This window comes from Triticum aestivum, chromosome 2D (assembly GCF_018294505.1).
Source record: "Triticum aestivum cultivar Chinese Spring chromosome 2D, IWGSC CS RefSeq v2.1, whole genome shotgun sequence".
NCBI classification, from domain to species: Eukaryota; Viridiplantae; Streptophyta; class Magnoliopsida; order Poales; family Poaceae; genus Triticum; species Triticum aestivum.
The window spans coordinates 75711461-75736068 of record NC_057799.1 but is presented as its reverse complement, the minus strand read 5'-3'; the positions used below and the strand labels follow the sequence as shown (position 1 = coordinate 75736068).

The 24608-nt window shown below is 41.2% G+C and overlaps 2 protein-coding genes and 1 long non-coding RNA gene across 3 annotated transcripts; 1 reads left to right on the top strand and 2 right to left on the bottom strand.

Annotated features, from left to right (window-relative positions):
* Nucleotides 1–231: 231 nt before the first annotated feature.
* LOC123051686 (uncharacterized) lies at nt 232–3869 on the top strand. Its single transcript, XR_006424232.1, has 2 exons — nt 232–471; nt 672–3869. It is a non-coding gene; the product is annotated as an uncharacterized lncRNA (long non-coding RNA).
* On the bottom strand, nt 3149–5172 carry LOC123051685 (momilactone A synthase). The gene is made up of 2 exons (XM_044474647.1): nt 4958–5172; nt 3149–4859 (listed from the first exon to the last, which is right to left on the bottom strand). The coding sequence occupies exons 1-2, from the start codon at nt 5071–5073 to the stop codon at nt 4061–4063; spliced, it is 915 nt and encodes a 304-aa protein (XP_044330582.1). The 5' UTR covers nt 5074–5172; the 3' UTR covers nt 3149–4060.
* Nucleotides 5173–8106: 2934 nt separating this feature from the next.
* LOC123048808 (momilactone A synthase) lies at nt 8107–9770 on the bottom strand. The gene is made up of 2 exons (XM_044471838.1): nt 9513–9770; nt 8107–9418 (listed from the first exon to the last, which is right to left on the bottom strand). The coding sequence occupies exons 1-2, from the start codon at nt 9623–9625 to the stop codon at nt 8614–8616; spliced, it is 918 nt and encodes a 305-aa protein (XP_044327773.1). The 5' UTR covers nt 9626–9770; the 3' UTR covers nt 8107–8613.
* Nucleotides 9771–24608: the final 14838 nt, after the last annotated feature.

Sequence of the window (24608 nt, the reverse complement as noted above, 5' to 3'; positions counted from 1 at the left end):
TCGAAGAAAACTGATAGAGCCATGGACCGTAATATGTGGTGAAGGTGAACGTTAGAATTTTAGGGAACTATTACAAGTAAAGTTTCATGGTATGAAAGGTGATTTCACGATACATCTAATAACGGAATCGCTATTTTTCATCCGGATGAAAATAATTGGCTTTCATCCGTTTTCTGAGCCGTTCGATCTCTGTCCTGAGATTCCATCGCTACCGCGGCCTTTGTCCCCTTCCCCTCTCTCGTTCCCTTTGTCATTTCCCACACGCAACCGAACAGAGTCGAGAGAGAGAGGGATCCATGGCGACTTGGAGCTCTCCTATCCGGCCGCTTAGTTCACTAGGGTGGTCGTCAGGCGTCCGACGTTCTTCCTCCAGCTGCCCCCGCACGGAAGTCTGCAGCATCTCTCGGGCACCGCGCCCACCTGGCCCCCAATTTTTCCCCGCCGGCATTTCTGGTTTGATCCTGTGATTTGGTATGTTCGTCAGTTTTGGCATGATCCTCCTTCCCGTTGTTAGTTGTGTGTACTGTTTTATGGTTAGATCTATCCCCTTTCGTCTGTTGAGTGTGGTATTTCCCCTCTAGCTAGTTTAGATGTATGTGGTTTGCGTTGTTTACTGGCATTGAATCTGGTGAATTCGGCTGGTTGATATGCGCCTGGATTTTCCCTTGCAGCTAGGTATTTCAATTTGGACGCTGAAATCATGTTCAGTGAGTTCAATCCCCTGGAACACGCTGGATTCTCTAGTGTTTTATATCCCCTGTGCCGTTTGCTGATGTAGGTTTGTATGTATTGTTTCATTGCCTATCTATCACTATGAGATTGCTATAGATTGTCCATGTCTTGATTGCCTGGTTTAATGGAGGATTGCTTTGGCTATTTGTTAGTGTAATTTTAGTGTTTTGTAAGTCAATTTACACTGCATTTTTTACTGTAATTCTTTGCTGATTTACATTGCATTAGTGGATTTACTGTGTATTTTTTCAGTGGATTTGCACTGTAATCCTTAGTGGAATTACAGTGTATTTTCTTAGTGGATTTACACTGTAATTCTATTTTGGAAATACACTGTAATTCTTACTGGATTTTTAGTGGTTTTTACAGTCTAATTCTCAGTGGATTTACAGAATGTAATAGTTGTTTTTACAGCGTAACTTTCAGTGGATCGGCACTGTAATTCTTGAGTGATCTTGTAATTCGTTAGTGGAGTTACAGTGTAAGTCTCAGTTAATTTACAGTGTAATTCCTAGTGCTTTTTCGACTGTATTTAGTTGATTTTTACAGCGTAATTTTTCAGTGGATTTACACTGTAATTTCTAGTGCATTTTCTTAGTGGATTCACAAATGTAATACTGCATTTGCTAGTGGTTTTTACAGCGTAATCTTCAGTGGACAGACACTATAATTCTTGAGTGCTCTCGTAATGCAATTCTTTAGTGGATTTACAGTGTAAGTCTCACTTGATTTACAGTATATTTCCTAGTGTTTTTGGACTGTATTTAGATGATTTTTACAGTGTAATTCGTCAGTGGATTTACACTGTAATTCTTAGTGCATTTTGCAATGTATTTAGTTGATTCCTAGTGGATTTTTACAGTGTAAATCTCAGTGTAGTCACGCCGTAATTCTTTTGTGGTTTTACTCTGTAAATCTTACTGCCATGGTACTGTATTCACTTATCTTATCGGTGATTTTTACACTGGTTCGTATTGGATTTTTTGTGTGATGTACTGGAAGCGTGAGCTTTTTGGTGGCTCTCGCTCGCCTTTGTGGCTCTGAAATAAGATGATGGCTGATATGAGCCTGTGTCTACATGCCTAGACCTTGCCAATGGGTGTGTGAAGTGTGGCTTGCATCCACGTGGCGGCTTGCTTGTTTCGATTGATGTGTGCTCGCAATGGGTTTTGAAATACTAGTAGTACTTAAGGAGCAGTTTTTATCTATGTGGCTGCAGTGTAAATGTGATCCTCTCCTCTTACGAGTGTTTGGCATGTAGTATTTTGAACTAAAAAGCACTTCTCTCTGCCTGTGAGCTTGCTAAGTATACATTTCATATGAGCAGGCAACCCTTTACATTCCATATTTTCTAGGTGGTTGTCTATGCTTTTCAGTTTTGTTCAGTTATTGGTTCAGCTAGTACTTGTTTATGTTGTTTGGGAGAGGGAGTTGTTGAAATTTTCAGGGCCAATTACGGAGGAATTACAGCAGTTTTCAATGTTGGTTCACTGTAGATCACATTGTAATTCAACTGCAATTATACTGTAATTCAACTGTCATTTGCACTATAATACTACTGCTTTTTCCTCTGTAAATTTAATGTCAAATGTCACTGGGAATTATAGTAGTTCTATGTATATTGCACTATATTTGTGATGTAATTAGATTGTATATTACATTGTAAATCTTTTGCAATTGCACTGTAAAACTCACAACATTTCTACTGTAGTTGTATTTCTACTATAAATTACACTGTAAATCTATTCAAATTACACTGCAAATCACACGATTAATCTACTGGTTACACTGCAATTCTACTATATTTGTTACAATGTAAATTCCATTGTAAATCTACTATAAATTATACTGTAAATCTTCTGAAATTACAGTGTAAATCACACTTTGAATTTACTACAATTATACCATAACTCTACTGTATTTAAAACATCGTAATTGTATTTGTAAATTACATTGTAATTGTACTGTGTTTATACTGTATTTTACACTGCAATTCTACTGTAAAATACAGTGTAATTTAAACTGTAAAATTGTCTTCTACTGTAATTCAACTCCGAATGTATTGTTTCAGAGTGACTTAACTGTGTGAGTTCAGTTCATCATGTGTGATGGTTACGTTTTTATCTTCAAAGTTTACTGTAGTTGTTCCTTTTTTCCTGTAATTGTTACTGGACTAAAATGATTTACTGTTTCCGTTTTACTTTGCTTACAGTCCAACTATGTGATAGTTTCCTGTACTGAGATCTTATATTTCTGCTACATTTATCAGTATAATTTCTGCTTCTCTTTGCCATTCCTGTTTGAAAGTTCTAATGTATATATGATTTGCAGTTCTTTAGTAGTTTTATTTTCCCTGTAATCTTAATGTAATATGTTTCCTGATGTACGCTTGTCTTAATTTGTTCCTTTCTTTCAATTTGGAGAAGCATTTCATGTCTTCTCTTTCTACCTTCATAAATGAGGGTAGTTGTTTTTCATTATAGTCTTTTGCATGAGTTACAAGATCTGGTAGTCATATGCACATGGCTAGATATGGTATACAATACTCATTTTCTCTGTAAAGTTCGATGCAATTATGATCTAGATGTGCTTCTAGTGTCTACTAGCTGTTAGAAGTGCTTCCGTTATCTACCGGCTGCAGTCTCTTAACTATTTTATGTTCTCCTTTTTTTGTAACTTGTAACAGAAAATTAAGGATTCATAAACATCATGTTGATATGAGGGAATGCTGCAGTTGGATTGATGTACTTGACAGAAGCATCAGGGAGAGAGGTGATTTAGGGAGGGCACCTGACATGTGATTATTCCATAGTGTAAATTAGACTGGTCGTTTCAGTAACTTCATTTTTTTACATGTGAGAATAGTGTCAGTGGCTGCACTTCCTAGTTTAGTTCAGGTGTTAGCTTTTACTGTAGTCTTCCTTAGGCTTTTGTATTTGGGCCTCATGACGTTGTTATAAGGAAGAGACTTGATATTGTTACTGATGGAGACAACGTGCATACATTCAGGAGAGTGGTGTACAGTGGACAGGAACTCTTGTCAAGTTGTAATTGGTTGAAAAAAACGACTGAACTCCAATTGGTTTTCATCCGGCTGTAAAGTAGACAGTCTAATAATATTGATTTTCTATTGTGAATGTTGACATTTTCTTTCATAAAGTTGGTCAAATTTCACAAAGCTTAACTTCAGACAATTTTATAAGCAGACTAGAAAAACAGAGGGAGTACTATGAAGCGTAACAGGTTTGCCCAACTGCAATGTTGAAGAACGAACATGTCCGGTTTTGGTCCGAGGCAGAACACTTCATCGCATCAAGACCTATCAACGTCACGGCGCCGGCATTTTCGGCGCCTTGCCGACGGTGAACCCGCCGTCGACCACGAGGTTATGCCCGTTCACGTACCCGGCCTCGTCGGACGCCAGGTACACCGCCGCGCGGGCGACGTCCTCCGCCGCGAGCGCCGGCCCGCCCATCTCGTTCATGTCCCTCTCCACGATCCGCCTGCGCTCCTCGGCGCTCGCCCCGGGGTAGGACTCGGCCATGTACCCCATCACCATCGGCGTCGGGATGTAGTTGGGCGAGATGGCGTTCACGCGCACCCCGGCGCGCGCCATCTCCCCCGCCACGGCGCGCACGAGCCCCACCACCGCCGCCTTCGACACGCTGTACGCCGGGAACGCCACGCCACCCAGCACCGCCGCCGTGCTGGCCGTGCAGATGATGCTGCCGCTGCGGCGAGGGACCATGACGCGCGCGGCGTGCTTGACGCCCGCGAGCACGGCCCGCGCGTTCACCGCCATGACGCGGTCGAAGTCGGCGAGGTCCAGGGAGCCGAGGGGGACGGGCGTGAGGGCGCCGCTGATGCCGGCGTTGTTGAACATGACGTCGAGCCGGCCGTGCCGCGCCACGGCGAGGTCCACGGCCGCGGCGACCTGCGCCTCGTCCGTCACGTCGCAGCGCGTGTAGCATGCGGAGTCATGGCCGAGCTCGGCGGCGACGGCGTGGCCGAGGTCGTCCTGGACGTCGGCGAGGACGACCTTGGCGCCGTTCCTGACGAACTCCGCGGCAGTCGCCTTGCCGAGGCCGCTGGCGCCGCCGGTGATCACGGCGACCTTCCCGGCCAACCTACAAATCAAATCAATCAAACCCACAAACACCTTTCAGACCTTCCATGATCCGATCGTAAGCGAGAACAGAAGCTAAGATGACCAGTTGACTAGTACCTCTGCGAGGTGGAAGCCGCGGAGAAGTGGCTGGCGAAGGCAGACAAGGCCGCGGGCTCAGCTCGCGCTCGGCTCTTCTTCGCCCAGACGACGGCATGCTTCACTGCTCGGAACATCCTGCCCCCTCTGGTGCCGCGGGACAGATGCTTATGAGTTATGAACCATGTATAATCCAAGAGCGTGCGCACTGGTGATCGATGAGATATGTAGCAGGAGCAGAGCTCGGCGCTGTCTAGAAAAAGACGTTGCTTTCCTGGCATTGGCTCTTTGGGCGGGGAACTTGATGCCATTTGTTTATCTTCTCGCGTGGTGCATGCGGACAGCATAGGTGTGACCGTGGGAGGCATAAATTAAGGTCAGACCTGTTTCTGTTTGTGATGATTCTTCCATCGTTACATGGAGTGCTGTTTTGGATCTTATGCAATATCGTATGACCCGAATCGAATCAGCTAGCTGATTGCCGTCTCATTATAATGGTGGTATTATCTTGAAAGGTATCGAACTACCGTTAGGTGCGAACCCTTTTGTGTGTGTGCGCGCGCGCCGAGGAGGACTACCTATAGCCTCGTCTTGGTTTATGTTTCTTTTTAACACATACATGCACATACACTCACACTTATAAACGCACGCAGGCACACACATCTTATTCTTATGAGCATCTTCGAGTTACCGAGTCAGCACATCATTTTAAAATTGATACTGTATTAGCATCCGAAGATCCCAACTATCAGCACAACCCAAGAGGCAGGGACAGACCAGGTGGAGAGGAATGCAAGCAAGGCGGATATACCAAATCCTATGTGGCACATAAAGCGTTAAATAGAGGCCGATTGGTACAGTGCTCACACTCAACGCATTTGCTAAGTGTTAAATGGCCTGTAGGCACATTATCTCTCTTTCCACATCGATTTTGGGAACCTTCTACAAGCTCGTGAATGCTATCCTCTTATAGCGAGACTAGCATCTGTCTCGCCTGAACGGCTCGCATGTATAGGGCGGCCCATTAGCGATGTCGCTCCCTTGCTAGTTCAGTCGTTCGCTCACTCGTTTTACGTACGGCTTCGTCCATTTCTTTTCTTTTTCTTTTCTTTTTTTGGTTTCCCTCCTTGGTTTTCTTCGCTTTTCTACTTTTTCATCTTTTTTGTTCGTCTCTTTCAAAGTTTGACCAGTTATTTTTTTATCTATGTTTTCTTACTGAGTTTTACTAGTTTTTTATTTTCTTTTTTTGTTTCTTTTTGTGTGTTCCTTTTGGTTTTTATAGGTTTGTATTGTTTTCTTTGTATATTTTTGTATAGGCCAAAAATATTTTTTTATATATGGTTAGCATTTCAAAAATACATGATTCAACACATATATTTTTATTTTCTATTTTTAATAAATATTTTAGTTTTTTTTATACACCAGGAAGATTTTATATACAAACTTTTTATATTTTCTAATGATTAACATTTTTTACAACATAGATTTTATTTCTATTTTTTTCTTTTACATTCTACATTTTTTGGTAGACATAAGGAGCATTTTTTATATACACGTTTAATGTTTGATATTTTTCTAATGATTAAATTTTTTGAAAACTTATATATTGTGATGCCTATGGTTTTCCTTACATATTGCACATTTTTGTATACAGCAGAACCATTTTTTCTATACACATTTAACATTTTAATGCGTGATTAAAAAATTCAAACATATTGGAAACCTATAGTATTTTTTTATTTCTTCATTTTTTCATATGCATTGTACATTTAATGTATACATCGGAAACATCTTTTCTTACACATTTAATATATTTTTATAGCATGATTAACATTTGTCGAAAACATTTGTAAACTTATAGTATTTTTTGTTTCCTCATCCCATACGCATTGTACCTTTTCTGTATACATGTATTTCTATACACACTTACAATTTTTTAATGCATGGTTAATATTTTTGTAAATTTTGTATAAAAAGTGAATTTTATAATGAACATACTCAGAAGATTTAGAAATATAATCAAAAGTAAAATAATGAAACAAAAAAAGAATAAAAAAGAGAGAGAAAAGGGCTTGAGGGCTGTGTCCGCGTGGGCGGGCCCCTCGTGCTTGAAGGTTTTTTTTTGCTGTTTTCTAGGCTGATTTTCTCTCTGATTTTTTTGCTTTGTTTGATTTTCCCAGTTTTTTATCTTTTGCTTTTTCCTCTTTCTTATTTTTCCTTTTTATTATTATTTATCGTTTGTAGTAATTTAAATATTCCATGATTTGTTTCAATTTCGCATTTTTTGGAAAATTACAAACAATTTCAAATCAATGAACTTTTTGTCAAATTTATTTATTTATGGAATTATTTTCAAATTTGAAAAAAAATGGTTTGGTGATTTTTTTTCAAATTTCATGAAAAAATTCCCATATGCCGTTCAATTTTTTTTCATATTCCTGAACTTGTCAAATTGATGAACTTATTCAAATTTGTGATTTTTTACTTTATATGAATTGTTAAGAAGTATGTGAATTTTTTTGTCAACGGTGAATGGTGAAACTAGCGGTTAGAGTTCTGGAATCGTTCGTCAAGACGATTGGTCAACAATGAACACTGGCGGATCTCGGCCCGCCCATGAACTCCACCGCGCTGCTGCATCGGGTGGCCTCGTCGCCTCCAATCAAGCGTTGCTGGTCTCGACACCGACAAACTGACCGCAGCGGGGGACACCGGTCGCAGGTGACGCGGGGTGGAAGTGAGCGAAACCGACGTTGTGAGGCCTAGGGCATGGTGGCGGCGTTAGAAAGGAGATGGGATTTGTTTGTGCCGACCCCTGGGTTTTGTGGGCTTTGGTTGGCTGGTTGCGTTTCCATTTACTTTTTTTTTGAGAATTTCAATGTGTTTAAGTGGACGTCCACGTACGCCCTTTAGGTTAGTGGGCGGCATAGTGAGATAAAGTTTAAAGCAGTTCAGTTTCAGTGTAATTTTGTTTTGATAATCGTGCTGTTAACTTTGACGCACACAGTCTAGCCAAGTTCTCGCTTTCTTTAAGACAGGGACGTCACGTCTGGTTTGGCCAACTTCATGACGTAAACTATCCCACACCTTGTGACTTTTGATAAATAAACTTGGCTTTTACCCCAAAAAAAATGGTGTCCACTTACATCCTGACTCCTCCTGGCTCTATGTCTCGAAACCCCCTCTTGCTTCTTTTTTTCGTACGGCGGATATTTCATTGATCTACCAGCAGCGTACATATACAATCGTGCATTGCAGCACAGGACCATCTGCAAATACAGTTGCATTGAGACAGTTCTCAATGCTAGCTAAGCATCTGAAACTTGAACATCTATTCTGAATCTTGCTGTTGAAGCCGGATAATCAAACCAAATTCCTTAATCGAGTGGCAGAACCCATCAAGCTCCTACCATACCCTCAAAAGAAAAAGAAAATCAAGCTCCTACAGACACAAGCAACACGGAAAGAAGAATAGCATCTGCGACTGTAACTCAGAGTTCAGACATTTATGTGTGAGGGATCCCGGTGCAAGATACTAGGAGTTCATTTGTTGAGGAAGAATTGTTCTTGCAATTTTGAAGAGAAAAAACGCTCGATTGTTCCGGTGCAGCAAGACACCGTGATTTTACTTTTTAAATCCCGAAGGAATGGACCATGGATCGTCCGCCGAGCGACTCTTACTGCGCCGGCGCCGGCATGTTGGGCGGCTTTCCGACCGTGTACCCGCCGTCGACGACGAGGTTGTGCCCGTTCACGTACTTGGCCTCGTCGGACGCCAGGTACAGCGCCGCCCTGGCCACGTCCTCCGCCTCCAGCACCGTCCCTTCCATCTCGTTGACGTCCTGCTCCACGATCCGCCGACGCTCCTCGGAAGTCGCCTTCGGGTACCACTCCTCCATGGTGCGCATCACCAGCGGCGTCGGGATGTAGCTGGGCGAGATGGCGTTCACGCGCACCCCGGAGCGCGCCATCTCCCCTGCCACGGCGCGCACCAGCCCCAGCACCGCGGCCTTGGACACGCTGTACGGGTGCGGCGCCACGCTGCCCAGCACTCCCGCGGTGCTGGCCGTGCAGATGATGCTGCCTCTGCGGCGCGGCGTCATGACGCGGGCCGCGTGCTTCACGCCGGCGAGCATGGCCCGCGCGTTGACCGCCATGACGCGGTCGAAGTCCGCGATGTCCAGGGAGGCGAGAGGGACGGGCGTCAGGGCGCCGCTGATGCCGGCGTTGTTGAACATGACGTCGAGGCGGCCGTGCCGCGCGACGGCCAGGTCCACGGCCGCGGCAACCTGCGCCTCGTCGGCCACGTCGCAGCGCGTGTAGCGCGCCGCGTCCGCGCCGAGCTCGGCTACCACGGCGCGGCCCAGGTCGTCCTGGACGTCGGCGAGGACGACCTTGGCGCCGTTCCTGACGAACTCCGCGGCCGTCGCCTTGCCGATCCCGCTGGCGCCGCCGGTGATCATGGCCACCTTCCTGACCAACCTAGAAACATCGGATCGTTCCTCTGTGATTCATGAGCTCGGCAAAACAAGCACAAGGCAAGATCGAGTCGAGTTTGACGGGAGGGCACGCGAACCTCTGCGCGGTGGAGGCCGCGGAGAAGTGGCTCGCGAAGGCCGACAAGGCTGGCTCTGCTCGGCTGTTCTTCGCCGTCGCCCCGACGACGACATGCTTCACTGCTCGGAACATCCTCCCCCCCTGGTGCTGCTTGATCGTGCTAGATTTCTTTTCCTGAGCGTGTGGCTTGGGGATAGGCTACGTGATATTTCTGTTCCTGGCACAGCCGCACAGTATAGCATGATTGGCATTTGAAACCGCACAGCATGACAACAAGTCAACAACCACCGTACAATCTACAGTGAACGAATTTATCAGGAACAGCCAAATACTACCAAGTGATCCATTTCATGATTGCTTGTTAGCTTTGTCGGTGGAAGGCCTCTGGAGATCGGCATATGGTCATTTGGTGGTAGAGATAAAGTTTTTTTATGTAAGGGAGAGAGTTTATTACATGAAAATCAAGCGTGAACAAAATAGGACGGCAAATCGGTTGGCGTCGTATAGTCGAGTAGAAAGTAGTACTGTTGTATGGCTACGTAGCACACCACCATGTATAGAGGATCTTTTGCCTCTCGATTGTAACTCTAATGTTGGAATGAAACTCTTTTCAGATCGCCAAAAAAATATTTTAAAAAAGAATGTACAGTCTAAAGTGCATATAAATACAAAAACAGCCAAACAACAGTAATTTATTGAGTTTGCCGGAAAAACCGTGATAGATAGAGACCTTGGCGAATAACCACGCAATCATCACAACTTGTGACGCCTTTCTTGCCTTCTACTCCCTCTGTAAATAAATAGAAGAGCGTCTAGATCACTATTTTAGTGATCTAGACGCTCTTACAGGAGGGAGTACCTAACAAAAAAATGGCACACCTACGAAGCTCTCTTACGTACCCTATGAAAGTTCCTTCTCACTAATCAACCCCACCCCCTCCCTCCCCTCAAATTTCAGTGTGGACATGCACCTTGATACGTCTCCAACGTATCAATAATTTTTGATTGTTTCATGCTATTATATTATCTTTTTTGAATGTTTAATGGGCTTTAATATACCTTTTTATATTATTTTTGAGACTAACCTATTAACCGAAAGCCCAGTGCAAATTGCAGTTTTTTTTTTCCTATTTCAGTGTTTCGTAGAAAAGGAATATCAAACGGAATGAAACCTTCGCGAGGATCATTTTTTGAACAAACGCAATCCAGGAGACTTGGAGTGGACATCAAGGAAGCCAGGAGGCGGCCACGAGGTAGGAGGGCGCGCCGGGGGGGGGGGGGGGGGTAGGCGCGCCCCCACCCTCGTGGGCCCCTCGTAGCTCCACCGACATACTTCCTTTGCCTATATATACTCTTATACCCTGAAAACATCCAGGGGAGCCACGAAACACTTTTTTCCACCGCCGCAACCTTCTGTACCCGTGAGATCCCATCTTGGGGCCTTCTCCGGCGCTCCGCCGAAGGGGGAATCGATCACGGAGGGCCTCTACATCAACACCATGGCCTCTCCGATGATGTGTGAGTAATTTACCACAGACCTTCGGGTCCATAGTTATTAGCTAGATGGCTTCTTCTCTCTCTTTGGATCTCAATACAAAGTTCTCCTTGATTCTCTTGGAGATCTATTCGATGTAACTCTTTTTGCAGTGTGTTTGTCGAGATCCGATGAATTGTGGGTTTATGATCAAGATTATCTATGAACAATATTTGATTCTTCTCTGAATTCTTATATGCATGATTTGATATCTTTGCAAGTCTCTTCGAATTATCAGTTTAGTTTGGCCTACTAGATTGATCTTTTTTGCAACGGGAGAAGTGCTTAGCTTTGGGTTCAATCTTGCGGTGTCCTTTCCCAGTGACAGCAGGGGCAGCAAGGCACGTATTGTATTGTTGCCACCGAGGATAAAAGGATGGGGTTTATATCATATTGCTTGAGTTTATCCCTCTACATCATGTCATCTTGCCTAATGCGTTACTCTGTCCTTATGAACTTAATACTCTAGATGCATGCTGGATAGCGGTCAATGTGTGGAGTAATAGTAGTAAATGCATAATCGTTTCGGTCTACTTGTCACGGACGTGATGCATATATACATGATCATGCCTAGATATTCTCATAACTATGTGATACGTCTCCAACGTATCTATAATTTTTAATTGTTCCATGCTATTATATATTCTGTTTTAGATGTTTAATGGGCTTTATTTTACACTTTTATATTATTTTTCGGACTAACCTACTAACCCAAGGTCCAGTGCAGATTGCTGTTTTTTTGCCTATTTCAGTGTTTAGCAGAAAAGGAATATCAAACGTAGTCCAAACGGAATGAAACCTCCGGGAGAGTTATTTTTGAAACAAACGTGATCCAGAGGACTTGGAGTGGACGTCAAGAAACGAACGAGGAGGCCACGAGGCAGGGAGGCACGCCTGCCCCCCTGGGCGCACCCCACCCTCGTGGGCCCCTCGTGGCTCCACCGACCTACTTCTTCCTCCTATATATACCTACGTGCCCCGAAAACATCCAGGAGCACGACGAAACCCTATTTCCACCGCCGCAACCTTCTGTACCCGTGAGATCCCATCTTGGGGCCTTTTCCGGCGCTCCGCCGGAGGGGGCATCGATCACGGAGAGCTTCTACATCAACACCATAGCCTCTCCGATGATGTGTGAGTAGTTTCCCACAGACCTTCGGGTCCATAGTTATTAGCTAGATGGCTTCTTCTCTCTCTTTGGATCTCAATACAAAGTTCTCCTCGATCTTCTTGGAGATCTATTCGATGTAACTCTTTTTGTGGTGTGTTTATCGAGATCCGATGAATTGTGGGTTTATGATCAAGATTATCTATGAAGAATATTTGAATCTTCTCTGAATTCTTTATGTATGATTGGTTATCTTTGCAAGTCTCTTCGAATTATCAGTTTGGTTTGGGCTACTAGATTGATCTTTCTTGCAATGGGAGAAGTGCTTAGCTTTGGGTTCAATCATGCGGTGCTCGATCCTAGTTACAGAAGGGGAAACGACACGTATTGTATTGTTGCCATCGAGGATAAAAAGATGGGGTTTATATCATATTGCTTGAGTTTATCCCTCTACATCATGTCATCTTGCCTAATGTGTTACTCTGTTTTTATGAACTTAATACTCTAGCTGCATGCTGGATAGCGGTCGATGTGTGGAGTAATAGTAGTAGATACAGGCAGGAGTCGGTCAACTTGTTGCGGACATGATGCCTATATACATGATCGTGCCTAGATATTCTTATAATTATGCACTTTTCTATCAATTGCTCGAGAGTAATTTGTTCACCCACCGTAATACTTATGCTATCTTGAGAGAAGCCACTAGTGAAACCTATAGCCCCCGGGTCTATTTTCCATATATAAGTTTCCAATCTATTTTTACTTTGCAATCTTTTCTTTTAATCTTTATCATAAAAACCAAAAATATTATCTTATCATCTCTATCAGATCTCACTTTTGCAAGTGGCAGTGAAGGGATTGACAACCCCTTTATCGCGTTGGTTGCAAGGTTCTTATTTGTTTGTGTAGGTACGAGGGACTTTTGTGTGGCCTCCTACTGGATTGATACCTTGGTTCTCAAAAACCGAGGGAAATACTTACGCTACTTTGCTGCATCACCCTTTCCTCTTCAAGGGAAAACCAACACATGCTCAAGAGGTAGCAAGAAGGATTCTGGCGCCGTTGCCGGGGAGATCTACGCACAAGTCAAGACATACCAAGTACCCATCACAAACTCTTATCCCTCACATTACATTATTTGCCATTTGCCTCTCATTTTCCTCTCCCCCACTTCAGCTTTGCTGTTTTATTCGCCCTCTTTTTCCTTTCGTCGCTTTTCGCTTGTTTCTTGTGTGCTTGTGTGTTGGATTGTTTGTCACGATGGCTCAAGACAATACTAAATTGTGTGACTTCTCCAATAGCAACAACAATTATTTTCTTAGCACTCCGATTGCTCCTATTACCGATGCTGAATCTTGTGAAATTAATGCTGCTTTGTTGAATCTTGTCATGAAAGATCAATTCTCTGGCCTTCCATCTAAGTAGCTTTGTTGATTTGTGCGATATGCAAAAGAAGAAAGATGTGGACAATGATATTGTTAAATTGAAGCTATTTCCGTTTTCGCTTAGAGATCGTGCTAAACTTGGTTTTCGTCTTTGCCTAAAAATAGTATTGATTCATGGAATAAGTGCAAAGAAAGAACCGCTAGGATGCGTGCTAAGAAAGATTGCTTTGTGAAAGTGTGTTCTTCTAGTTTTCATGATAATAAGGATGAAGATCTAAAAGTGATTGATGTATCCCCTATTAAATCTTTGTTTTGCAATATGGATCTTAATAATGATGGGACTGGAGATGAGTCAACTTTAGTTAAAAGGCGTCCCAATGATTCGGAGTTTTTAGATCTTGATGCAAAAATTGGTAAAAGTGGGATTGAAGAGGTCAAAACTTTACATAGCAATGAACCCACTATTTTGGATTTTAAGGAATTTAATTATGATAATTGTTCTTTAATAGATTGTATTTCCTTGTTGCAATCCATGTTAAATTCTCCGCATGCTTATAGTCAAAATAAGGCTTTTACCACATATCATTGATGCCTTAATGCAATCTTATGAAGAAAAGCTTGAATTGGAAGTTTCTATCCCTAGAAAACTTTATGATGAGTGGGAACCTACTATTAAAATTAAAATTAAAGAACATGAATGCTATGCTTTGTGTGATTTGGGTGCTAGTGTTTTCACGATTCCGAAAACTTTGTGTGATATGTTAGGTTTCCGTGAATTTTATGATTGTTCTTTAAACATGCATCTTGCGGATTCCACCATTAAGAAACCTACGGAAAGAATTAATGATGTTATTATTGTTCACAATAGGAATTATGTGCCCGTAGATTTCATTGTTCTTGATATAGTTTTCAATCCTTCATGTCCTATTATTCTTGTTAGACATTTCCTTAGAACGATTGGTGCAATTATTGACATGAAAGAAGGGAATATTAGATTCCAATTTCCCTTAAGGAAAGACATGGAACACTTTCCTAGAAAGAAAATTAAATTACCTTATGAATCTATTATGAGAGCTACTTATGGATTGCATGCCAAAGATGATAATACCTAGATCTATCCTTGTCTTTATACCTAGCTAGGGCGTTAAACGATAGCGCTTGTTGGGAGGCAACCCAATTTTATTTTTGTTTCTTGCTTTTTGGTTCTGTTTAGTAATAAATATTTGATCTAGCCTCTGGTTAGATGTTGTTTTATGTTTTAATTAGTGTTTGTGCCAAGTAGAACCTATAGGATCTTCTTGGATGATAGTTATTTGATCTTGCTGAAAAAGTCAGAAACTTTCTTCTCACGAAAACAATTGTTAAAATTCACCAGAACGTGATAAAATACTGATTCCAATTGAAGTAGATAAATAAACAAATTATATAGGTCGTCCTATTTTGGTAGATTTTTCTGAGTTACAGAAGTTTGCGTTAGATATATATTACTACAGACTGTTCTGTTTTTGACAGATTCTGTTTTTCGTGTGTTGTTTGCTTATTTTGATGAATCTATGGCTAGTATCGGAGGTTATGAACCATATATAAGTTGGAATACAGTAGGTTTAACACCAATATAAATAAAGAATGAGTTCATTACAGTACCTTGAAGTGGTGTTTTGTTTTCTTTCGCTAACGGAGCTCATGAGATTTTCTGTTAAGTTTTGTGTTGTGAAGTTTTCAAGTTTTGGGTAAAGATTTGATGAATTATGGAACAAGGAGTGGCAAGAGCCTAAGATTTGGTATTCCCAAGGCACCCCCAAGGTAAAATTCAAGGACAACCAAAAGTCTAAGCTTGGGGATGCCCCGGAAGGCATGCCCTCTTTTGTCTTCGTCCATCGGTAACTTTACTTGGAGCTATATTTTTATTCACCACATGATATGTGTTTTGCTTGGAGCGTCTTGTATGATTTGAGTCTTGCTTTTTAGTTTACCACAATCATCCTTGCTGTACACACCTTTTGGGAGATACACACATTAATCGGAATTTGTTAGAATACTCTATGTGCTTCACTTATATCTTTTGAGCTAGAAAATTTTGCTCTAGTGCTTCACTTATATCTTTTAGAGCACGGCGGTGGTTTTATTTTATAGAAATAATTGATCTCTCATGCTTCACTTATATTATTTTGAGAGTCTTTTAGAACAGCATGGTAATTTGCTTTGGTTAAAATTTTAGTCCTAAAGTAATGAGCATCCAAGATAGGTGTAATAAAAACTATCATATAAAGTGCATTGAATACTATGAGAAGTTTGATACTTGATAATTGTTTTGAGATATTAAGATGATGATATTAAAGTCATGATAGTTGAGTAGTTGTGAATTTGAGAAATACTTGTGTTAAAGTTTGTGATTCCCGTAGCATGCACGTATGGTGAACCGTTATGTGATAAAGTCGGAGCATGATTTATTTATTGATTGTCTTCCTTATGAGTGGCGGTCGGGGACAAGTGATGGTCTTTTTCTACCAATCTATCCCCCTAGGAGCATGCGCGTAGTACTTTGTTTCGATAACTAATAGATTTTTGCAATAAGTATGTGAGTTCTTTATGACTAATGTTGAGTCCATGGATTATACGCACACTCACCCTTCGACCATTGCTAGCCTCTCTAATACCGCGCAACTTTCGCCGGTATCATACACCCATCATATACCATCCTCAAAATAGCTACCATACCTACCTATTATGGCATTTCCATAGCCATTCCGAGATATATTGCCATGCAACCTACCACCGTTCCGTTTGTTATGACATGCTTCATCATTGCCATATTGCTTTGCATGATCATGTAGTTGACATCGTATTTGTGGCAAAGCCACCATTCATAATTCTTTCATACGTGCCACTCTTGATTCATTGCATATCCCGGTACACCGCCGGAGGCATTCACATAGAGTCATATTTTGTTCTAAGTATTGAGTTGTAATTTTTGAGTTGTAAGTAAATAAAAGTGTGATGACCATCATTATTAGAGCATTGTCCCAAGTGAGGAAAGGATGATGGAGACTATGATACCCCACAAGTCGGGATGAGACTCTGGATGAAAAATAAAAAGAAAAGAAAAGAAAAAAAGAGGCCATAAAAAGGAGAAAAGGTCCAAATAAAAAAATGAGAGAAAAAGAGAGAAGGGACAATGGTACTATCCTTTTACCACACTTGTGCTTCAAAGTAGCACCGTGATCTTCATGATAAAGAATCTCCTATGTTGTCACTTTCATATACTAGTGGGAATTTTACATTATAGAACTTGGCCTGTATATTCCAATGATGGGCTTCCTCAAAATTCCCTAGGTCTTTGTGAGCAAGCGAGTTGGATGCACACCCACTTAGTTTCTTTCGTTGAGCTTTCATACACTTATAGCTCTAGTGCATCCGTTGCACGGCAATCCCTACTCACTCACATTGATATCTATTAATGGGCATCTCCATAGCCCGTTGATACGCCTAGTCGATGTGAGACTATCTTCTCCTTTTTGTCTTCTCCACAACCACCGTTCTATTCCACATATAGTGCTATGTCCATGGCTCACGCTCATGTATTGCGTGAAAATTGAAAAAGTTTGAGAACATCAAAAGTATGAAACAATTGCTTGGCTTGTCATCGGGGTTGTGCATGATTTAAATATTTTGTGTGGTGAAGATAGAGCATAGCCAAACTATATGATTTTGTAGGGATAACTTTATTTGGCCATGTTATTTTGAGAAGACATGATTGCTTTGTTAGTATGCTTGAAGTATTATTATTTTTATGTCAATATTAAACTTTTATCTTGAATCTTTCGGATCTGAACATTCATGCCACAATAAAGAAAATTACATTGAGAATTATGCTAGGGAGCATTCCACATCAAAAATTTTGTTTTTTATCATTTACCTACTCGAGGACGAGTAGGAATTAAGCTTGGGGATGCTTGATACGTCTCCAACGTATCTATAATTTTTTATTGTTCCATGCTATTATATATTCTGTTTTGGATGTTTAATGGGCTTTATTTTACACTTTTATATTATTTTTGGGACTAACCTACTAACCCAAGGCCCACTGCAAATTGCTGTTTTTTTGCCTATTTCAGTGTTTCGCAGAAAAGCAATATCAAACGGAGTCCAGACGGAATGAAACCTTCAGGAGAGTTATTTTTGAACAAACGTGATCCAGAGGACTTGGAGTGGACGTCAAGAAACGAACAAGGAGGCCACGAGGCAGGGAGGCGCGCCTGCCCCCCTGGGCTCGCCCCCACCCTCGTGGCTCCGCCGACCTACTTCTTCCTCCTATATATACCTACGTACCCCAAAAAAATCCAGGAGCACCACGAAACCCTATTTCTACCGCCGCAACCTTCTGTACCCGTGAGATCCCATCTTGGGGCCTTTTCCGGCGCTCCGCCGGAGGGGGCATCTGTAACATCCCAAATTTTCAATTTGGAATGTTATACATAGATCATTCATGCATATCATATTTTTATTGCATATTTGTTTCGCGATCCTCGAAATTCTAAGCAACTCAAGGACCGTCGGAGAGAGTTGGGGATTTCCCTGTCTTCATATTTGAATTTTATCAAATATTGAAACGAGGATTATTTGTTTTAATTATTTTTCTCTCCGAAAATATTTCATATTAAAATATATGAGAGGAGATAATATGACTTCAAAATAAATGGAATATTGGAGGAAAAATATTAAAATCAAATATTTGTTTTTGTTCGGATTTTATTGCTATTTTATTTGCATAGGAAAAATATGTTGTTTTTAAATTGCATTTTAGGCCAAAAAAAATGTTCACCTTGTTCTAAATATTCCATTTAGACGGTGAAAATTTGTTTTGGTATTTTCAAAAAGAATTAGGATTTCTTTTCGGCGGAATCTGTTTAAAAGAAAGAAAAAGAAGCCCGCCGGACCGAACTGGGCCGAGGCCCAGCTGGCCCAGCCTTCCCCGCGCCGCCGTCTCCCTCGCGGAGACCGCGACCGCCACGCCGCCACTCGCCGTGGCCGAGTCGGCCCCGCCTCCCCGCCCCCTCCCGCAAGCCACCTTCCCTCCCCCCTTAAAAGCCGACCTGGGCCCCCCTGGAGCCCCAAGCCACAGCCGCCGCCGCCTTGCGCCGCCGCCAAGCCGCCCCGCGCGGCCCCCGCCTCGCCGCGCCGCCGCGGAAGCCGCCGGAGTCGCCGCCGCCGATCCGATCTGATCTCGCCGTTTTTTTTGGTTTAGGTAAAAACCGTCGGTTTTTTAAAAAAAACCCTAGTTACGTTTTTTTAGATCGGTTCATTGGTTTTCTCGGTTTAGTTTATTTAGCGGACGTTCATCCGTACGTTCGTTTTAACGAAAGGTTTTCGCCCGTTAGTCACAGACAACGAACGTTCGTTCGTTAGCCTGTTCGTCAGTTTTTTTTCTCGGGTTTTTCGCAATTATTTTCAATCGCGATTTCTTATCCGATTTTCGTTTTAGTTTATCTTTTCGCTCGTTTATCGGAATCAGGCGATTCAAGCGCCTAGATCTTCGTCTCGAAGCCCTCTTTCTGTTTAGTCAACTTGAACAAGATTTTGATACTGTAAAATTTGACTTTAGTCCAGATTAGTAATCGGATCTTGTTTTTTTTCGCAGTTTGAGTTTCGTTGCTCCGTTTGATTTGATTCTTTTTGCAAACCGGAGTTCTTAAGTTGAACTTTTTGGTTAATTCTTCTTATTTGAGTTTTACCCGTGCATCTGTGATTGATTGCTTATGTATGCTATTGTTTGTTTGCAATAGAATTCCCGGAGTGCGAAGCATGCTACTACGAGTCTCTAGGTTTTGCGGATCATCAGGAAGGCAAGTAACACATTGATCATACTCTTTTCATACCCAGTTTTTATGCATTAGCTCCAATCCTCAAACACTCCATGATTAGGATGTGATTAACTTGTGGGTATTGGGAAGTAGTTGATGAGGTAGAACCTATTGCATCAAACCCTTGGGAGTTACTTCTACGTGTTGCTTATATTGCTATGCTATGCTCGTAGACGTGGTTTGGGTGAGTGAATCCATGATAGATGTGAGATTGTTAATTAATGGTTCAACTTAAGGTGGCAACTTTAATACACATCTGGGTGGATTGCTTGTCGGGCACCTGGAGAATCCAATGTTGTCCTAGGATATCCCGGAGTACCCGTGTGATAATCCTAAGGTCCGCCACCCAGGCTCAAAGGGAACTGAGATATTTCATGCTAGAAAACTTCCGTGTGCAGCCACAAGCTATTATGGGCTCTAGCATAGTTGAGTAAGTTGCATGACCTCTTCCAGTGGTAGGCTAGCAGATGTAGAGGGATGTAGGTTGGTATTGTCTACCTGGGGTTAGAGTTCATGCTTCTGAAAGACTGTGTCTCGGTCATCCGTTTCTCAAACACCATGTAGTGCGAGAAATTCAACGGAGGCGATCGAGTCTTGTGGGGAAAAGTGCGCAAACCTCTGCAGAGTGTACAATCTAATCATGGTTAGCCGTGTCCCCGGTTATGGACATCTTGAGTATCTAGTACTTGGATTATCACATGTATCTCATCACTCTAATTTAATATGTTGGGTTGATAATTACTTTTTAATTGGGATTGAGTTGGAGGAACCTTCTCAATGATGTTTCAACTACCATGATAGTTAAAATAAAATTTATTCCTTTGTTGTAGGAAAAAATTGGCTTTTCGCAAAACTATAACCATAGAGCCTTTCCACCAGCCAAATATGCATGTAGTGATAGCATTATTCTGTTCTTGCTCTACTGTGTTATATTGCCAGCATATTCCATGTGCTGACCCGTTTTCGGGCTGCAACATATTATGTTGCAGACTTTTCAGACGAGGAGTAAGGTTCGTTAGGTCGTTGCCGTGCAGCTCAGCTATGCCGTTGGAGTTGATGGACTCACTTTATCTTCCAAGCCTTCCGCTGTTATCGTATTAGATGGCCTTAAGCCATATTCATTGTAATAAGTTCTCTTTTGAGACATTCGATGTAATAAGTGTGTGATTGCTACTCTGTTATAAATCCTTCGAGTACTGTGTGCGTCAGCATTACCGATCCAGGGATGACACAGAAGCACAGGGACTTGACCGTTTGAGGTCGGGTCGCAACAGCATCGATCACGGAGGGCTTGTACATCAACACCATAGCCTCTCCGATGATGTGTGAGTAGTTTACCATAGACCTTCATGTCCATAGTTATTAGCTAGATGGCTTCTTCTCTCTCTCTCTTTGGATCTCAATACGAAGTTCTCCTCTATCTTCTTGGAGATCTATTCGATGTAACTCTTTTTGCGGTGTGTTTGTCGAGATCCGATGAATTGTGGGTTTATGATCAAGATTATCTATGAAGAATATTTGAATCTTCTCTGAATTCTTTATGTATGATTGGTTATCTTTGGAAGTCTCTTCGAATTATCAGTTTGGTTTGGTCTACTAGATTGATCTTCCTTGCAATGGGAGAAGTGCTTAGCTTTGGGTTCAATCATGCGGTGGTCGATCCTAGTGACAGAAGGGGAAATGACACGTATTGTATTGTTGCCATCGAGGATAAAAAGATGGGGTTTATATCATATTGCTTGAGTTTATCCCTCTACATCATGTCATCTTGCCTAATGTGTTACTCTGTTCTTATGAACTTAATACTCTAGATGCATGCTGGATAGCGGTCGATGTGTGGAGTAATGGAAGTAGATGCAGGCAGGAGTCGGTCTACTTGTTGCGGACGTGATGCCTATATACATGATCATGCCTAGATATTCTCATAATTATGCACTTTTCTATCAATTGCTGGACAGTAATTTGTTCACCCACCGTAATACTTATGCTATCTTGAGAGAAGCCACTAGTGAAACCTATGGCCCCCGGGTCTATTTTCCATCATATAAGTTTCCAATCTATTTTTACTTTGCAATCTTTACTTTTAATCTTTATCATAAAAATACCAAAAATATTATCTTATCATCTCTATCAGATCTCACTTTTGCAAGTGGCAGTGAAGGGATTGACAACCCCTTTATCGCGTTGGTTGCAAGGTTCTTATTTTTTTGTGTAGGTACAAGGGACTTGCGTGTGGCCTCCTACTGGATTGATACCTTGGTTCTCAAAAAACTGAGGGAAATACTTACGCTACTTTTCTGCATCACCCTTTCCTCTTCAAGGGAAAACCAACGCATGCTCAAGAGGTAGCACTATGTGCTTTTCTATCAATTGCTCGACAGTAATTTGTTCACCCACCGTAGAATTTACTATCTTGAGAGAAGCCACTAGTGAAACCTATGGCCCCCGGGTCTATTTTCCATCATATTAATCTCCCACCAACGTGCTATTTCTGTCGTCGTTTATTTTGCAATCTTTACTTTTCAATCTATACAAAAAAATACCAAAAATATTTATCTTATTATCTTTATCAGATCTCACTTTTGCAAGTGACCGTGAAGGGATTGACAACCCCTTTATCGCGTTGGTTGTAAGGTTCTTATTTGTTTGTGCAGGTACTAGGGATTTGCGTGTAGTCTCCTACTGGATTGATACCTTGGTTCTCAAAAACTGAGGGAAATACTTACGCTACTTTGCTGCATCACCCTTTCCTCTTCAAGGGAAAACCAACGCATGCTCAAGAGGTAGCAAGAAGGATTTCTGGCGCCATGGGGAGATCTACGCACAAGTCAAGACATACCAAGTACCCATCACAAACTCTTATCCCTCGCATTACATTATTTGCCATTTGCCTCTTGTTTTCCTCTCCCCCACTTCACCCTTGCCGTTTTATTCGCCCTTTTCCGTTCGCTTCTTTTTGCTTGCTTATGTGTTGGATTGATTGTTTGTCACGATGGCGCAAGACAATACTAAATTGTGTGACTTTTCTAATACCAACAACAATGATTTTATTAGCACTCCGATTTCTCCTATTACCGATGCTGAATCTTGAGAAATTAATGCTGCTTTGTTGAATCTTGTCATGAAAGATCAATTTTCTGGCCTTCCTAGTGAAGATGCCGCTACCCATCTAAACAACTTTGTTGATTTGTGCGATATGCGAAAGAAGAAATATGTGGATAATGATATTTTCAAATTGAAGCTATTTCCTTTTTCGCTTAGAGATCGTGCTAAAACTTGGTTCTCTTCTTTGCCTAAAAATAGTATTAATTCATGGAATAAGTGCAAAGATACTTTTATCTCTAAGTATTTTCCTCCCGCTAAGATCATCTCTCTTAGAAACGATATTATGAATTTTAAGCAACTTGATCATGAGCATGTTGCACAAGCTTGGGAGAGGATGAAATTAATGATACGTAATTGCCCTACACATGGTTTGAATTTATGGATGATTATAAAAAAAATTATGCTGGATTGAATTTTGCTTCTAGAAATCTTTTAGATTCGGCCGCGGGAGGCACTTTTATGGAAATCACTTTAGGAGAAGCTACTAAACTACTAGATAATATCATGGTTAATTATTCTCAATGGCACACCGAAAGATCTACTAGTAAAAAGGTTCATGCAATTGAAGAGATTAATGTTTTGAGTGGAAAGATGGATGAACTTATGAAATTGTTTGCTAATAAGAGTGTTTCTTCTGATCCTAATGATATGCCTTTGTCCACTTTGATTGAGAATAATAATGAATCTATGGATGTGAATTTTGTTGGTAGGAACAATTTTGGTAACAACGCATATAGAGGAAACTTTAATTCTAGGTCGTTCCCTAGTAATTCCTCTAATAATTATGGTAATTCCTACAACAACTCTTATGGAAATTTTTAATAAGATGCCCTCTGATTTTGAGACTAGTGTTAAAGAATTTACGAATTCGCAAAAGAATTTCAATGCTTTGCTTGAAGAAAAATTGCCTAAGATTGATGAGTTGGCTAGGAACATGGATAGAATTTCTCTTGATGTTGATTCTTTGAAACTTAGATCTGTTCCACCCAAGCATGATATCAATGAGTCTCTCAAAGCCATGAGAATTTCCATTGATGAGTGCAAAGAAAGAACCGCTGGGATGCGTGCTAAAAAAGATTGCTTTGCGAAAGCGTGTTCTTCCAGTTTTCATGATAACAATGATGAAGATCAAAAAGTTATTGATGTGTCTCCTATTAAATCTTTGTTTTCTAGTACGAATCTTGATAATGATGGGACTGGAGATGAGTCAACTTTAGTTAAAAGGCGTCCCAATGATTCGGAGTTTTTAGATCTTGATGCAAAAATTGGTAAAAGTGGGATTGAAGAGGTCAAAACTTTACATAGCAATAAACCCACTATTTTGGATTTCAAGGAATTTAACTATGATAATTGTTCTTTGATAGATTGTATTTCCTTTTTGCAATCCGTGTTAAATTCTCCTCAAGCTTATAATCAAAATAAAGCTTTTACCAAACACATCGTTGATGCTTTAATGCAATCCTATGAAGAAAAACTTGAATTAGAAGTTTCTATCCCTAGAAAACTTTATGATGAGTGGGATCCTACTATTTAAATTAAGGTTAAAGATCATGAATGCTATGCTTTGTGTGATTTGGGTGCTAGTGCTTCCACGATTCCTAAAACTTTGTGTGATGTGTTAGGTTTCCGTGAATTTGATGATTGTTCTTTAAATTTGCACCTTGCGGATTCCACCATTAAGAAACCTATGGGAAGGATTAATGATGTTCTTATTGTTGCAAATAGGAATTATGTGCCCGTAGATTTTATTGTTCTTGATATAGATTGCAATCCTACATGTCCTATTATTCTTGGTAGACCTTTCCTTAGAACGATTGGTGTAATTATTGATATGAAAGAAGGAAATATTAGATTCCAATTTCCATTAAGGAAAGGCATGGAACACTTTCTAGGAAGAAAATTAAATTGCCTTACGAATCTATTATGAGAGCCACTTATGGATTGCATACCAAAGATGACAATACCTAGATCTATTCTTGTTTTTATGCCTAGCTAGGGGCGTTAAACGATAGCGCTTGTTGGGAGGCAACCCTATTTTATTTTTATTCCTTACTTTTTGTTCCTGTTTAGTAATAAATATTTCATCTAGCCTCTGGTTAGATGTGTTTTTATGTTTTAATTA